Raw genomic sequence first — 17,172 nt, 5'->3', positions numbered from 1 at the left:
AACCCTGTATATATAAACTTATGTGAAGTAAATTAATTTAAAGTTCGTGCGTTTCTTCGTGAAGCCTGGGTGTGAGGCAACTCTAACCACCTACCTCCACCCCAGGCTTCATAATAAATAATAATAATTATAGTCGACTATATATAAAGTACTCGACTTCTATACTACTATTCTAGTACACCTACAAGTACAAGTTAAGAAGTGGGCCTGTAGGGCATTGACAAAAATAATTACACTAAGAGTAATAAAAATACCCCCGCTGCAGCAAACCTACCAACCAAGCGAATTTCTATTTGCCTGGATTGGTTTTCAATTAATCCAATAAATGAACATTTAGTTTTGTTGTTTTTGCCTCCTATATCAGTCTGGACTTGTAACTCAATGTGCACATACCGTCCGCCGCGCAGTCAATTTGTGGCCACACGTGTTTTTGTAAAAATGTGTTTAAGTGTTTTAACTGTTCTTCGTTTTTTATTGACTTTATGACGACCTCTTCGGAGTAATTATGTGTCCATTCAACGCCTGATGATGACCCCTTTGATGGGTTGAAACCGGTCGCCTTTCATCGGCGACTTTTTGATCACACTGAACTGACGGATTATAAGGTATTCCTCTAGTAATGAACATTTATGTTTAACCTGTACCTAGGTTTGCTGCTACAAGGAAACTAATAAATTTTTTTCTAGCGAATTTCCCATTGAGGGAATAAGAATAAGCTATTACCGTAGTACCAAAGATTACATATGCTAACGCAAAAATATGTAATCTTTGGTAGTACCATAGATAAAACATACTCCCTTAGTATGTTTTATCTTGGGTCTGACTTAGGGGAGGTACAAATGAGGCATTTAGTTCAAAATTCCTCCGTGAACAGCGCTGTAGTAGAGAGCACTTTGGCAATGAAGGTTTAATAATCGCAAAAATAGTTCTGTTCATAAAATAAAATTATAAATGCCTAAAATTCAATTATATTAATTTTTAATTACAAAATTAAACTATCATAACCTAACCGAACTAACCAAACTTGCTGATAAAGAAATAATATAACAAAAGTTTATAGTAATCGGAAAAATAATTCTGTTTATAAAATAAAACTAGAAATTGCTCAATTAAAATTTTATAATGACTTAATAATGAAATTAAACTGTAATAACCAAACCAAACCAACCAAACTTGCTGAAAATAAAAAATCTTGGACAAAAGTTAATGCCACCGGCGGGATTCGAACCCGGGACCTGCAGTATATCAGCCCGGCACGCTAACCATTAGACCACCGAAGCCGATGGCTATCGACCGTTTTGTTACGGTAATGGCGTTCCCTCAGCTAATAAGAAGCCCTCAGCTGTCATCGTAGCCTCTTCTATACCTCCCCTGAGTAAATACCTTTTATCTTTGGTAGCATAGACTAACCAACACAAGTAGGCTTCTCGCGAGCCTTTCAAGACCGGAAAATGCCGCGCGTCTGCGCATGCGCAAGTAAGCGTTATTCGTAGCACTTGTAGCAGCTGCAGCTGTTTCAGAAAATCACACTAGTATCTTCACTGCAACTCTTGCAACAATCTACTTGAAACTGGAACGGTTCTCCCGCGCTTAACTCCAAACCATTTAATTACTGTAACTGAATGAAGAATTTTACAGATTATGTTTATGTATGTGTTACTTTACTTATGTGTTACTGTAACCTCTGGCACCTCCTTTATTTTATAAAATAAATTTTAAGTAACTTGGGTGGGCTACGTTACCGTTATCATCTATTCATCTATCTTCAATTGTACCCAAACATGTTTTCCAAAAGAGAAGATCCCAATTCTCATTTCATTTTTAATGGTCTAAGCTTTTTGAGAATTATTGGCATCTTGCTTACAATGAAATATGAAATGTATAACAAAATGTAAATGTTCAACAACGCTAATACATAATAATTTATTTTATTCACTAGCGCTTTCAGAAACAAGTTTTCCATTCAAAAGCGCTAGTGAATAAAACAAATTATTTTATTGGCTTTGCCTTGTTGAACATAGCTGGCTTATTAATTGGAATCCTTCTGTACTTCTCGTCCATAAACTAAAAATAAAATTTTCCACATAAACTACAAAGTACTCCAGTGTTATTGATGTCTTCCATATTACTCGTATTTCTCAGAATCTTCGCATTGAAGAAGGAGCACATCATCGATAATAAATGACCTCCGCAACACAGCAGCAATAAAAATCTATCAATAACATTAACCCCAACTTCAACTCAGACATAACTCGATCATAACATAAAGAATAATAAACTATATGAATAATAATTATGAGGAACTAGTTGCAGTTGCAGTGCAGTCAAGATAAATATTACGACAACGACGCTAGTTAGTGGTTAGTGACCGTGACTTTCTGAAATAGCTGCTGCTACGCCACCAGTTACTAGCGCATGCGCAGAAGCGCGGCATTTTCCGGTCTTGAAAGGCTCGCGACTTCTCATCCCATTGTAAATTTTGAAGCACGTTTTTCCATAGACGAAAAGAACTTTTCGTGTCTAGTTCATGTACGTGACACAAAGGTGCTAGTGTCGATGAAACTTTGTTTCCATTATTTTAGGGTTAAATTCTTGATTTGTGCTTTACTGTTTGGTTATATAACTAGGGGACAAGTTATTGTTTATGATTAGATCGTATTATTTGGTTAAACGAGGTTTTAAATGGCTGTAATAACGGGAAACAAATTGTAAACAAAACACGACCTCTACATAAACCGTACATGAACTAACAATAAAATTGTCTTCAGCTGTTCCATAAGGATGAGAAATCTACTAAGGGAGTATGTTTTATCTTTGGTAGTACTCATGGTAAGACCTGGACCTGGGACACCGATTTCCGACCCCACCGACCGATCACACGGCCAACCTAACAACACGAAACACCGAAAACAAACCAGCAAAAACAGTGGGGCACGTTTTTCTCTAATGTATAAAGTAGTGACACCTGTTATAATCAAGGCGAGGTATATTTCAATGGTTGTGAGTAGTGACTTCAGTCCCGAGTCCAGTTCCAGTTATATTATATTCCTAATTCTTCTCTTCTCTATCTCATTGGATTGCTCAATGCTCATTCTCATTCAACTCCGGCTTGGCTAGTGGCTACGCTTTTTACGCTATTGCTATTACTACCTCAGCACAGTAGATTAGCGAGGTTATATTATTGAACAATATTAATTTATTTATCGACGGCTCGGTACAATTTGTTAGTTTTTAAAATCTTGTTAAGAGTACAGTGGTTTTGTCCATTCGTTGATATTTATGCCGCATTGGTCTCCATAATAACATAAGGATTTATCAACTCTTTCTTTAGTGTAGTGTGATGGCTTCTAAAATGGGAGCGGTTATTCACGTAGGCTTGATAAAATGGTGCTAACATAGCCTACCCAAGCGAGTGAAAGGTTATAGAATTTGGCTTCTATAAGCGTGGTAATGTATGATTTATTAAATTATTCTATTTAATTTTTATGGCTGCACTTAAGTTTACGTCTTACCTTTACTCCCATAACTTAATGAAGTTTGGTTAAGGTTAGGTTTAGTTTAGAACAGTTTCATTTTATTTAGGGCCTAGCCTAAGAATCAGCTGGTAGCCTAGTTAATTTAGGCTATAAAAGTAACTTAAATGTAGGACGTAAACTAAAGTGCAACCCTTCTAAGTTATTCAGTTATGGTGGCCTAGGCTCAACTTTTAAAAATAGGACAATTTTAGCTTGGTGCATCTTACTTTGTGTAGGCATAGGGTACACTTCCGTAAGTTATCTGTTGTCTTAAACAACCGAATGAAATATTATTCGATAGCCTTATCAATTAGCCCATTTCATTCTATATTATCATTTGGTTAGTTAGGTATGGTTAACCTAGGCCTAAGTACTAACCAAACGATACAGTAGACCCCCTCTTAACCGACCCTAATGGGACCGAACCTTGGTTGGATAACTCAAAAGGTCGGTTAAAACGTGCAATCTCTAAAATCTTAACATAATGAAGTGCTAAGTTATTCATTTGGAATTAAATAATCATTTTTTTGAAGCCGTAATTGCATTATTTATAAAATAAGCGGTACTCTTATCTCCTTTTTCGTATTGATAGAAATAGGTACACAAATAAACACAAAACACAGTTACTTTCAGTGGAATATATTATAATACTAGGCAAGAGTAATAAAAATTCCTAATTTTAATAACTTTAAACTTAGTAGGCCTACTGTAATGTATTAATTGTTGCTTTCCAAATCCATCGAAATACAGTACAGAACCTTTCGTCGAAATTAAAGATACAAGCAACCATTTTGATACAGGATGTTTATTTATAGCCTCTCACTGGAGGCTCGATGCACAAAAACTATCTTGACCTTGGAGTTGTTAACCCCCCTTCCCTCCCTACAAGTTGCATTGTTTGTTTAGGCCTACTCCAGCGATAAGATAATCAGTTCTCAAAATCGTAACGCACTATATGTGCTCGCGCTACGAATGGTGATGACATACTGACAATAGGCTATGCTATATTTTTTGTTTTCAATACAAAATAACTTATTCTTAGTCATATCCTGTGGAGATAAGCGTATGGTTCAGTTCTCATCGCCCAGCGTGCGAGCGGAAATGCCGAGATTCCTAGAAAGTGGCTGTTAAACCGAACTGCTCTCAAAGCAAGGTCGGTTAAGAGGGGGTCTACTGTACTTTAATACTTTTTGATGAGATGGCGACCATACAAAGAAGGTATTTTAAGCCAATGAATGGAGATGAGTGTAGGATGAGTGGCGCGATCTTGTAGTCTTGTTAGTGACTAAGGCCGACATATTCCTTAGACACAGCTGTTAATTAATAGCCCATACAGCTAAATGGCAACTAAGGGACCTACAGTTTATAGTGGAATCCGAACCTCATTTTTGCCTTCGTATATACGAATTGGTCTAATTATTAGGATAGTACTGCGGATAGTCGTAGTACCGGTACTCACTCGTGCGGACGTTAATCCACATCAGAGAGTACGCATCCACAGTGCATGCCTATAAATAAGTTATAGGCCTAGGCTATAAAAAATAATCATATATTTTAATTCGGTTGTTTTTGACAACAGATTAAAAACCGTACTACAGAAGTCTAGTAAAATGATAATAATTTTTGAATTCAGGACATTATTTAGCATAAGAATAGTGATAAAAATATAATTTTCAAACCTAAGTACTCATATAAATTGGTGTTATTTCAATAGGAAATAAATCTGACAATTTCAAGGGAATACATAAGTAGAAATCCAGCCCGATAAATGGAAATTCACTTGGTCTGCAGGTATGCTGCGGGGGGTATTTTGTTTAATGAACTAATTTATTATTAGCTGGAAGGCCACTTGCTCTGGGCATACACTTCACTTGCCCTACTTAAACTAACTTAAGTGTAATAATTTGATTGCAAGGTAAAATAAAAAAGTTAAACATATTTTTAATATCCTAGTTTCAGTCCAAAAATATCTGTTGTATCTGAAAGAAATTATGATTTAAGTTAAAACCTATTTAATTAAGTTAATCCATGCCTAATGCAATCAAATTTGTTCTTTTGCTTAGCCTATGTTCTTAATTTTTTAAGTGTTTTCGTCTACCTACTTAAAATAATCATAGGCCACTATGGTGATTGTTTAAAATATTAAAGTAGGCTCTCTTTTCTGACAAAATCTTTTTATTGAGGTTTCATTGTTATTTTCATTCTTGTTTATTATTTTTGTATTCTACTACATACATACGGTACTTTAATTATTATGATTGTATTATTTTCATAAAAAACTAATTGCCAAGTTTATTACTCGAGTATTGCAGAAACAGTAAGTATCGAGTCACTACTCCTGTTTGACTCGATACTTATTGGATAATGTGCTTGACTTTTCATATCATTAATCTTCCTAGTTCTATTTTAGAAAATGGACGATATTGACAACATCTGTTTCGTCTGTGATCAAAATATTCCATTGGAGAAATGGAAGTACCAGTTACAAGTAACTGCTACAAAAAGGAGGAATGCCCCAGTAGCCGATCTGATCCAAGAACTGGTCGGAGACGAGTTTGAGGTGTTGGTGGGCGAGAGGGACGCAGTTTGCAGCAAATGCATGAACCTCCTCAATCTGATGGACTCACTCTCCTTCCAATTGGTAGAAGTCAAGTCTACTCTCACTCAACTACTTCACTCCAAGTACAACTTGACCGAGGATGATACTAAGGTAGGTCCTATATACATTACCCGTTTTGAATGCCTAGGTGATTTTATACTTCAGGTTACAGTAGACTCTCGCTCATCCGGATCGGCCTTGTCCGGACTCCCGGTAGTCCGGATCGGCAATCGTGATTTTTTTTAGCGGCACAGTACAGTAGAAGTCCAATTATCCGAGCAAAACGGTGACCGAGACTACCTTGAATAATGAAAAAATTCTGATAACACAGCGGTAAAAATTATTACCGGTGGAAGTGCCCGGGTTATCATTACTGTGGTCCTGGAACAAAATTCGGACGAAAAAATTATACCGGTGGAAGTGCATATGCCCGGGCTATCATTACTGTGGACCTGGAACAAAATTCGGCCGTAAAGACATAGACCAGGGTGTCTACCAGTCGGGAATTCCGGGAAATTCGGGAAAAAGTCGGGGATTTTGAAAGGTCGGGAAAAGTCGTGAAAAAGTCATGAATTTCGGCCGAAAGACGGGAATAATCTAACCTTTCAAAATTAGGGATGAACGGGTCCCAAAACTGTAAAAAAAATGTTCTGGATCTTATATTCCTGATCATTGGGACGGGATTACATTTGAGGGGTGGGGGATGAAACGAAAATGCATCGGAATTCCAATTCGATTCAGTGATGATCAAAATAACGATTTGAATCATGGGCATTCAGTGTCCATAATATACGTTTTTGAATCAGCATCCATACGTTATGGAATCAGTATCTATATACGGTATTGAATCAGTATCCATATTCGTTATTGAATCATTATCCAATTAACTTTTTGAATCAGTGTCTATACGTCATTGAATCAGTATCCATATACGTAGTTGACTGTTACATTGATACTGTTACTTTGACTATCAGTATCCATATAACTTATTGACATTATTCAAATGATTGATATTAATTATATAAGCTATTCATTGAGATGAGACATTGCTTAGCCATACAAGTTATTACCATCCAAGTACATGGCATACACTGAGACATTGCTTAGCCATACAGGTTATTGCCATCCAAGTACATGGCATACACAGAGACATTGCTTAGCCATACAGGTTATTGCCATCCAAGTACATGGCATACACTGAGACATTGCTTAGCCATACAGGTTATTGCCATCCAAGTACATGGCATACACTGAGACATTGCTTAGCCATACAGGTTATTGATATCCAAGTACATGGCATACACTGTGACATTGCTTAGCCATACAAGTTATTACCATCCAAGTACATGGCATACACTGTGACATTGCTTAGCCATACAAGTTATTACCATCCAAGTACATGGCATACACTGAGACATTGCTTAGCCATACAAGTTATTACCATACAAGTACATGGCATACACTGAGACATTGCTTAGCCATACAAGCTATTGCCATCCAAGTACATGGCATACACTGAGACATTGCTTAGCCATACAAGTTATTACCATCCAAGTACATGGTATACACTGAGACATTGCTTAGCCATACAAGTTATTACCATCCAAATACATGGCATACACTGAGACATTGCTTAGCCATACAAGTTATTACCATCCAAGTACATGGCATACACTGAGACATTGCTTAGCCATACAAGTTATTACCATCCAAGTACATGGCATACACTGAGACATTGCTTAGCCATACAAGTTATTACCATCCAAGTACATGGCATACACTGAGACATTGCTTAGCCATACAAGTTATTACCATCCAAGTACATGGTATACACTGAGACATTGCTTAGCCATACAGGTTATTGCCATCCAAGTACATGGCATACACTGAGACATTGCTTAGCCATACAGGTTATTGCCATCCAAGTACATAGCATACACTGAGACATTGCTTAGCCATACAGGTTATTGCCATCCAAGTACGTGGCATACACTGAGACATTGCTTAGCCATACAAGAAGTTATGTATACCTTGTAGTTCTGATTCTATCCTTTTATTTTATCAATGTAAACCAATTGAAAGATTCAGTATTTAAATCTTACAAAGGTTTTTATTTGTTTACACCCATACATATCTTTATTTATAAAATTAATAAAATAAAATAGGTAACATACTTAACAACATGATGCTGCAAGTAAAAATTATGAAATAGGCAAGAAGCTCACTGATATTTCCAGAAATACTGGTTCTTCTAATGTATGATTAAAAACAGATATTTCACTCCACTGACAAGTATGAATAGAAAAATGCCATGTTTCTTCGAATCGTGTTACATCAACATTTTTTTAAATCGAATCGTTGCTTTGAGTTGAAATGTTTTGCTGCTTCACACACCCCTACATTTAATACGGGATTTTCTTGGCAAGTGATACGTTTCGATCGTCAGTGATTTCGCTGGGTCGTAAGTGACAACATAATATGTTGACAAAGGTACCGTGACCGCGAGACGGAGAAAGGTGTAGTAACATGGAAAATGGACCGAGTTTTTGGTCGGGATTTATATAAAAATGGTAATGAAAAGTCGGGAAAAAGTCGGGAATTCCATTTGAGAAATCTGGTAGACACCCTGTAGACTAAAAGAGTTAAATATAGACCGTCAGCTGTGCTGCGGTTACCATAGGTTCTGGCGCACACCGCTTGGAGCACCACGGTAGTTACGGCGTACGCGCTACGTAAACTACAGCGGTGTGCGCCGGAACCTATGGTAACCATGGCAACCGCGGCACGGCTGACAGTCTATATTTCATTCTTTTTGTCTATGGTAAAGATTATTACCGGTGGAAGTGCATATGCCCGGCTATCATTACTGTGGACCTGGAACTAAATTTAAAAAACGGCTATATACAGTACTGTATTTGCTCGACACTCGATAGTCCGGATTTTTCGTAATCCGGACCGAACGTCCGCCACATTAGTCCAAATGAGCAAGAGTCTACTGTACTTGTCTTATCATTGATACGGTATCAACTTTTTCTGCCTTGAATCTCAATTTTAAATATTCTGTTTTGTTTCAAAAGCTACTCTATTTATAAGCTATAAGCTACTCTTCATCAGCTAGGCTACTAGTTTTCCTTTTAATTTGAAAGCAAGCACTTTTACTTTCTTGTCTACACTGTTACAGGGAAACTTCATTTTATGCTGTAGCCCAGATGTGTTCTGCACAATATTACAAAATTTTAATAGCCTACAATTTAATGCAAATAATCTCTTCCTAAACCATATTTTGTTTGTGGACCAACTATATAAAACAATGTGTGTCAATGTTTGATTAATACAAACGTCAATAAGATTCAATATAACTAAGCAGTTTGATCTAATGTATCACCGTAAACAATATAAAAATTACATAGTTTAACAATCCAACTGGCAATTAGTAAACTCTATAGTAGCAAGATATTTTTGGTGATTTTGCAGTCATATTTTCAAATATCCATAAAAAAATATTCAATCAATAAAACAAACCTACTGAACCACATACTTGAATTGTTCACAATGAAATGAAGAATATTTGAAAATGACAGCAGAATATATATTTAGACATATATGTATGACATTAGGTAGAAAAATATAAATAATTCTTTTTGAATTTTGAAGGTAAAACTTTGTTTCATGAACCAAAAATGTTTTGTTAAATTCAATATATAAAAAATGTTTGGAATTTGTTTACTTACATGGAGATGTAAAAAGATCTCAATTACCATTTAGTTTTAGAAAGTTATGGCCCAAAAACAGAAAAATGACAAATTTCATGATTTTGACCTTCAAATTTAAAACATTAACCAAATATGGCTTAATATGGCTCACACACTGTGCCTTCCTAGAAACATCAATAATAAAAATGTGCCTACTGTCGCTGTCACGTGGTGAGTAGAAGTCATCTGCACATATGCGAGCTCTCCGGCCCCTTAAGCTTGCCGGGAGCCAATAGCTTCCCATCCGAAATAATCCTATCGGACCAGACGTGACGCACCGGAACAAATGCAGTTTTGGGACTTCCTTTTGAGCTCATGGCTTTAAAATGGTTTCCGAATTTACCTGGTCTAGCATGCCATTTCCGATTTTACTGGCCCGATCTTAGTGTGTGACAAGCCTAAAATGTGTTCTCAAGAAATGTAGTAAAAGAACACATTTTTGTAAAGGCAATAACATTGGAAACAAATCAAATGAAGTAAGAGTTGTTCATGCAAAATGACCGTTACTATACATCCTTATGACTTTTATAAACCTTAATATTTTTAAGAAAAATCTTTTTTATTCAAACATGTAACTTATTTTTTACACACATAAAACCCAAATACCAACTAAATAAAATAAAAGGAAATTTATTCCCCTACATAAATTTTATTTGTGATCAAAATTGTGTGTCACTATGACAAAAAGTTTAAGAACAGGCTAAATGTCCCAGACCTCAAATTTACTAAGTCTGTGCACAAAACAGTTTACAAACTAAATATGTACAACTAGTTAATATGATCCAAAGTTATAAAATCACACTCACGATACTTGTTGTTGTTGTGTCACGTTTCAGTCAAAGCACAATAAATAATATCCCAACTTAACATTTACAACGTATAATCACGATGCAAGTAAAATCACATTTAAAGTCGACTTGTTAGTCGTTGGTCAAGATAGAATGAGGTTAGTTAGTCAGACAAATATTCACGAATAATAAAAGCTGATAACATCTGCACCAGTGGTGCAGTCTTAAACAATTAAATGCCAAAATGCACAGTCAAGGACTTTTGAAGGAGATGCTTTATTATATAGATAATCATATATTTCAGTGAATAAAACGTGATTTTGCTCAAAATGTAAGTTCTCTTTAGTGCGCAATTACAGTGTGATATCTTTAAGAGATAAAGTTCATCTATGTAACAAAATGCATGTTTAGAATCTCATCTCTCAAAGGGTATAAAAATTATTCCATTTTACAATATTTTTAACCTTCTATTTGGAGTTAACCAAAACCTTACAAAAAGTGACTATTATTGTGGCGCTGCCAGTTGAAGGGTTAATAGGCAAGCATGTGCCTTGAAACCCCTTTTCCTCAGCTCGTGTTTATCACAGAAAATCTAAGCATACTGTTAGAAATAAATATTTGCTCCTAGATGTGCAAAATCCCTTTATAAATTAAAATTTTAAAACAAATTAACATGGGCCTTTATGGGTTCCATGCTGGTGACAAAATAATAACGAAATATAAACATATTTTTGATCGAGTTATCGACCATGGGGCGACTTCCAAGTATAATAAATTAATTGCCAAGAATTAAATATGTACACAGTACACATCATGTTAATGTATGGTAATATTATTGTAAAATAAACAATAAAATCACTAATTGTAACTTATTTGTTTTGGTTTTAGTTGCAAGTGGAATACGATGATTCAACACTTGAAGACAGAGAACTCCTTTACAAATGTGAGGTTTGCAATTATCAAACAAAATATGAAAAGGAGTTTAATATGCATCTTCGGATGTACCCAAAACATGATACACTTCAATCACCTGTGTCAAAAAAAGCTAATTCCGCTGGAAAATATGATGTAAGTAATTCATCAAACCTCTCATCACAAACCAACAAAAGATCTAAATCCAACAGCAAAAAATCAACATCAAAGAAAACGTCAAAGAATAAAAAAAAATCACCTAGGAAAAAGAAAAAAATAGTTTTTCAGTGTAGTGTCTGTAATAAAGTGTTTCTCAATGAAGATGATGTCAGATTACACTGCAAAAGAGACCATGGCAATGATAAAATTATTGTCAGTGATGAAGAATACGATGATATCCAAACTCTTGAATCATCAGACGATGAGATTTATCAGCCAAAAAGTCCAAAGAAGAAAACTACTAAACGTAAAAAGGAATCTGTTAAAATGAAGTTGGATTTTCTCGACGATTGGGTTGAAGATGATGCTAATGATGATCTTCATTCCCCTGCCAAAGCTGCTAAACCTAATGATGCAGATAAAGGAATTGCTTCCACAAATCTTTCTACAATAAAAGATGTTTTTAGAAGCTCTTTGAAAGAGTCAGATGATTCAGATGTCAATGAAGATATGAATGAAAAAGATGTGGCCTCTCAACCAACCTGTGTATTTTGTAAAGCTAAATTTTCTTCCTTTGAAGCAGTACAAGATCACGTAAAACTGTCCCATGAAGGTGGCAATTTAAGTTTCCCAAAACAAACCTCCACCCCTACTACTAATGGAGTTGAAATTGATTCCACGACTGATAAAGCCAAAGTTAAGAAACAAGTGAGAGCGAAAGTTGGAAATGTCAAAGTAAAATCTTACAAGTGCAACCTTTGTGGAATCAGGAAAGTTTCATTAAAATTTATAAAGAAACATGTTAAATCACACAGAAGACAGATGTCAATGCAGTGTAAGAAGTGTGGTGTTGTATTTAAGAAATTAATTGCAATGAAGGTTCATGCTTACAAATGTCACAAAGCTGGGTCTTTGCTGTTAAAGTGTAAGAATTGCAATTTTAAATTTTTGAATATAGTCCAGCTAAAAAGTCACTTTGACAAAGTCCATTCCAAAAAATATTTGAAAAGGGTAGAAAATTCAAGGGATAAAACAGGAAATGTGGCAAGCTCTGAAGTGTCTAGTCAACCTTCTGTTTCCAATCAAGAGACTATGTTGAGAAATAGAACGGTAAAGAAATCTTCAACCAAGGCAGATAACCTTAAAATTAGTGTCAGTGAAGTATCGTCTACTAGTGTAGAATTTGAAAGCAAGAAAAAACAAAAAGGTTCATCATCAAAGACTTCTTACCGATGTGATGAGTGTGATGTTAGCTTTCCTCAGCAAAATAGATATGTAACCCACATGCACAGACACACAGTACACACTTGCAACTCACTGGGCATCTGTGTGTTCTGTGAAAAGTTGTTTTTGGACCCAGAACACCTCACTATACACAACAAAACTGTTCATGAAATTTTGCAAACCAAGCCAAGATGCACTGTTTGTAATAGACTCTATACCCTTGTGAAAGACTTGAGATTGCATTATTTACGAGCTCATTTCAACGAAAAAGGTGAAAATTTTATAAAACAAGTGACAGAGCATAAAAATAGGAGCAAGATAAACAAAAATGCAAATGTTGAAAATGAAGTTTACAACAAAGTCTTCAAAGAGCTTCAAGACCTTACTGGAGAAGGAAATGACAGTGAAGATGTATCTAATAAAGATGTTTTATCTTTGACTTATAACTGCCCTATCTGTAACTTTGCTTCACAGGACAAAGAAGAAGTGAAGAATCATCTTCCTTCTCATGTCCAACACTATTGCAACATTTGTGAAAACATTTTCCGCCCAGAAGAAGTAATTGATCACTTAGAAAATCATTCAATAGACTTTATGGGATTGAAGTGTTCTGCTTGTGATCGAGAATGCCACGATGAAATCCATCGTCAAGCTCATATCCAAACCTTTCATTCTGAATTGAAACAGAATACTGGAATGCCAATTCACAGAAAAAATATGATCCATTGCAACATGTGTGAAAAGTCTTTCTTCACTGAAAAAACATTACTATCCCACAAAGCCTCCCAGCACGGAGAGAAGACGAAAAAAGCTTTAAGTTGTTCTAAGTGTAAAAATGATTTCTTTTCAGAAAGAACGTACCAAAATCATGTAGAGTTTGCACACCGATCGGGTCTAAATTGTAAATATTGTGACAAGTCGCAGGACAACATTAAGAAACTTATTCTTCATGAAAAAAAACATTTGAGGCAGAATAAGAACATTATTAAATGTAATATTTGTGGAAAAGTTGTGAAAACAAAACAAGCGCTGAAGACCCACAAGATTCTTCACGGTTCTAACAACTCGGCTTGTGAAGTTTGCAACAAAACCTTCAAGTCGTATCACAGTCTGAGGGAGCATTCTGCAAAGCATTCTGGTTTACAAGAAAAGAAGTTTTTTTGTGAGGTTTGTGGAAAGGGATTTTATTATTACGACTCTCACACAAGACACAGAAGAGTTCATTTAGACCCTCTTCTCTTTCAATGCAAATCCTGTAAAGAAAGGTTTCAATCAAAACTGAAACTTATAGAGCACATGAAAACATGCAACAACAAAGTCTCTTAAACTTCAAGTAAATAGTGTTAATCTCTGATAATTTAAGGTGCCTTATTGATCTCTAAATTGAAAACTGTATTCAACTTAATCAATTGTTGAACCTTTTGAATGTAAGGTGTAGAATATCAAAAAAGGAAACAAAAATAATGACATACTATGAAATATAATTTTAAATACCTAATGATACAGGTCTATAGTTCGGCCGCTTAGAAAGCGACATCCTCCAGCATTAGTTTAGCATTAGCGCGCAGGTCGTTTTCTAAGTGGCCGAACTATAGTTACTTTTATACAGTCCGTGAATAAAATAATAAGGCATTATTCTGATAAAGGGCTACATACAAATATAGTTTAATATATTGATATTTATTTGAGATTTGTTTGGTGAAAGTTATCAACTAACATTTCTTGAAATCAAAATCCGATATATACCTATATGAAAATAAGATTTGTAAGAACGAACTTATGTCATTTAACTTAATTAAAGTTGTGTATAGATTATATAACTTTTCTATTGAAAGTTGTTCTTTTACATTAAAAAAGAGATTAGTTTAAGGGCGATGAAATAGTTATTGGTTTTGTACACTTGTATTACATTGCATTAGATTTTACATGTATATACAATTATTTTTAATAATTTTAAGAAAGGATCGAGTTACAGTTGTAATCATTGTCTTTTGTACAGTAATCATAGCATCATAATCATATTGATAGAAATATTTTGTTTATGTATATACAAAATCATAATTCAATTTACTATTTGATGGGTATTGAGTAAAATGGACTTTTGCTTAGTTATAGATGTTTCTTATCATGATTATTATTTTTATATTGAATTTTGGATTCTATTGGTTTGATTTTAACTTTTAAGCAATGTGTTTTGCTTGGATATTTTTTTAACTGTTCTGCAATCATTTTCGATGGGTACTGAAGTGAACAACCCATCTATGGGACCAGCGGCTCTTCCCAGGTTTTAGTAGCGGGCTATAGAATACAGGGGCTGGCTCTTAGAGCAAAGTGGTTCCACTGCCTTGTGGCTGTCCATGGGTCGGTCCAGTGCTCGGCCCATTTACATACCGCTCATTTACACGCTTCCCTACACTTTCACAATTCAATTGTTTGTATGAAACTCATATAGTTGTCAACTGCCTAAAAACCAAGTCTGATGGTAAAAAATATATTATTTATCACTAGTAATAAATATTTTATAAACAAAGAAAAGGAACAAGGATTGCTAACTTTTGAACTTTAAAAAGTCACTTAAGAATGGCAATTTTTTATTTTTGGGATAAGAATAAACTTTAACGAGAAAATGTTTATTTATAGCTTTACTTTAATAATTAGTCCAGAAAATTCTCGATAAAACTAACAGTTCATTTATTATTCATCACGAAGTGGTGAATGATATGACTTGGCGTTCACATTCCGCTCATGTGCTCATGCCCCGTATTGCTTATGTCATGATATTAAAAAGTGTTATGATCTTATTTAAATATTACATAATTATTAATAGTAAAACAAATAATTAGTGTTAAAAACAATTATCTAAAAAATTGAGCAAACTTTAGCCTTAGAATATTACTTACATTTTTGCTGCACCGGTAATCCTTGTTGTGTCATCTAAAGACACTTAGTTGAATCCCTTCTAGGAATTTGTAATTGTTAATTTTATATTGTCTTTAGAATGGAGGGTTTATTGGTAAAAAATAAGTAAACAGAAATTCTTTTGCTAGTTTGTGCACTAGTTAATTCACAACCTAAAATATTGCGAGGTGAGCAGGAAAAATTATAAGCGTCTAGGCAGCCAGTGCAACTCCGAGGATCGTGGATCAGATCGTAAAACCCCCCACAACCGCTCCGTGGCGATGGCGTGACGTCAACCATTACCGCAACGATACAGAGATGAGTCATGAGCCGTAATGGTGTAGTGGATAGCATGTTGGGCTGATAATCTGAAGGTGCCGGGTTCGAATCCCGCTGGTAGCACTAACTTTTTGTCAACAATTTTTTTCATATCAGCAAGTTTGGTTGGTTTGGTTAGGTTATGACAGTTTAATTTTATAATTATAAAATTGAATTTGAGACATTTATAATTTTATTTTTAGAGCAGAACTGTTTTTTCGATTAGTAAACCTTCATTTGAGTTTTTTATTATCAGCAAGTTTGGTTAGGTTATGACAGTTTAACTATATTTAATTTAAATTTATCCTACAAACGATACGTTTTGACAGCGACAGTGATAGAGATAACAATTTTCTGCGAACAGTTAGGCTATGCTGATGCGCCAGTATGATTCGGAAGCGTACGACATAATGCGGTGGTGGGGAGTGTTCTGATCTACGATCCTCGGAGTTGCACTGGATACCTAGACGCTTGTGGAAAAAATACCTGCCAGCGCTCATTTGAAACAATTGTCTTTTGAGACTGTTGAAGTATTAAAACATTTTAAAGTAAATGCCGCAGAAGAAATGATTGACTATTGTTTCCTTACTGGGAGTTTGTTCCCAACCCAAAATAAAAATATTCCTGACTTAATGATAAAGTTTTATTATTGCAACTCCTCTATGTTTGTTGTTATAACACCACCTCACTAAGAACTGTTTAGAAATTTTAATCCTCCAGCTAATGCAGAGAGTAAAACAATGTAAGATTCACATGAAAATACAATCGTACAAAGGTAGGGAAACATGTAAAAGAGTGAGATTTTCACTGGCCTCGTAATGGCAGCAGGCCCGACTGTCTGCACAGGGATGTCACAGGGTGGGGGGGGGGGGGGGGGACAGGACCATGTCAGCAAGTGCTACATCAAAGACATGAGCCAGCCTGTGCATTTTAGTCAAAGATAACATAATTGAATGAGCCTGCGATATATTGTGGTACTATTGAAATTCTATTTACTAGGAATATAA

At 35.2% G+C, this 17,172-nt stretch overlaps 1 protein-coding gene across 2 annotated transcripts in view; it reads left to right on the top strand.

Annotated features, from left to right (window-relative positions):
- Positions 1-17,015, top strand: part of LOC128994082 (PR domain zinc finger protein 5-like) — a 30,322-nt gene extending 13,307 nt beyond the window's left edge. The window contains exons 1-3 of one of the 2 annotated variants that reach the window (XM_054418320.1): positions 3,164-3,447; positions 5,926-6,225; positions 11,543-17,015. In XM_054418320.1, the coding sequence (XP_054274295.1) occupies positions 5,929-6,225; positions 11,543-14,275 (3,030 nt within the window). In that variant the 5' untranslated portion in view covers positions 3,164-3,447; positions 5,926-5,928 and the 3' untranslated portion in view covers positions 14,276-17,015. Of the gene's footprint in view, positions 1-3,163; positions 3,448-5,925; positions 6,226-11,542 lie in introns of those variants that run through there. The other variant, XM_054418319.1, reaches the window with a different exon arrangement.
- The last annotated feature ends 157 nt before the right edge of the window (positions 17,016-17,172 follow it).

This window comes from Macrosteles quadrilineatus, unplaced genomic scaffold (assembly GCF_028750875.1).
Source record: "Macrosteles quadrilineatus isolate MER2022 unplaced genomic scaffold, UCM_ALF_1.0 Scaffold_5__1_contigs__length_97177068, whole genome shotgun sequence".
NCBI lineage: Eukaryota > Metazoa > Arthropoda > Insecta > Hemiptera > Cicadellidae > Macrosteles > Macrosteles quadrilineatus.
The sequence above is the reverse complement of the archived record's forward strand: the minus strand, read 5'-3'. Positions and strand labels throughout refer to the sequence as shown.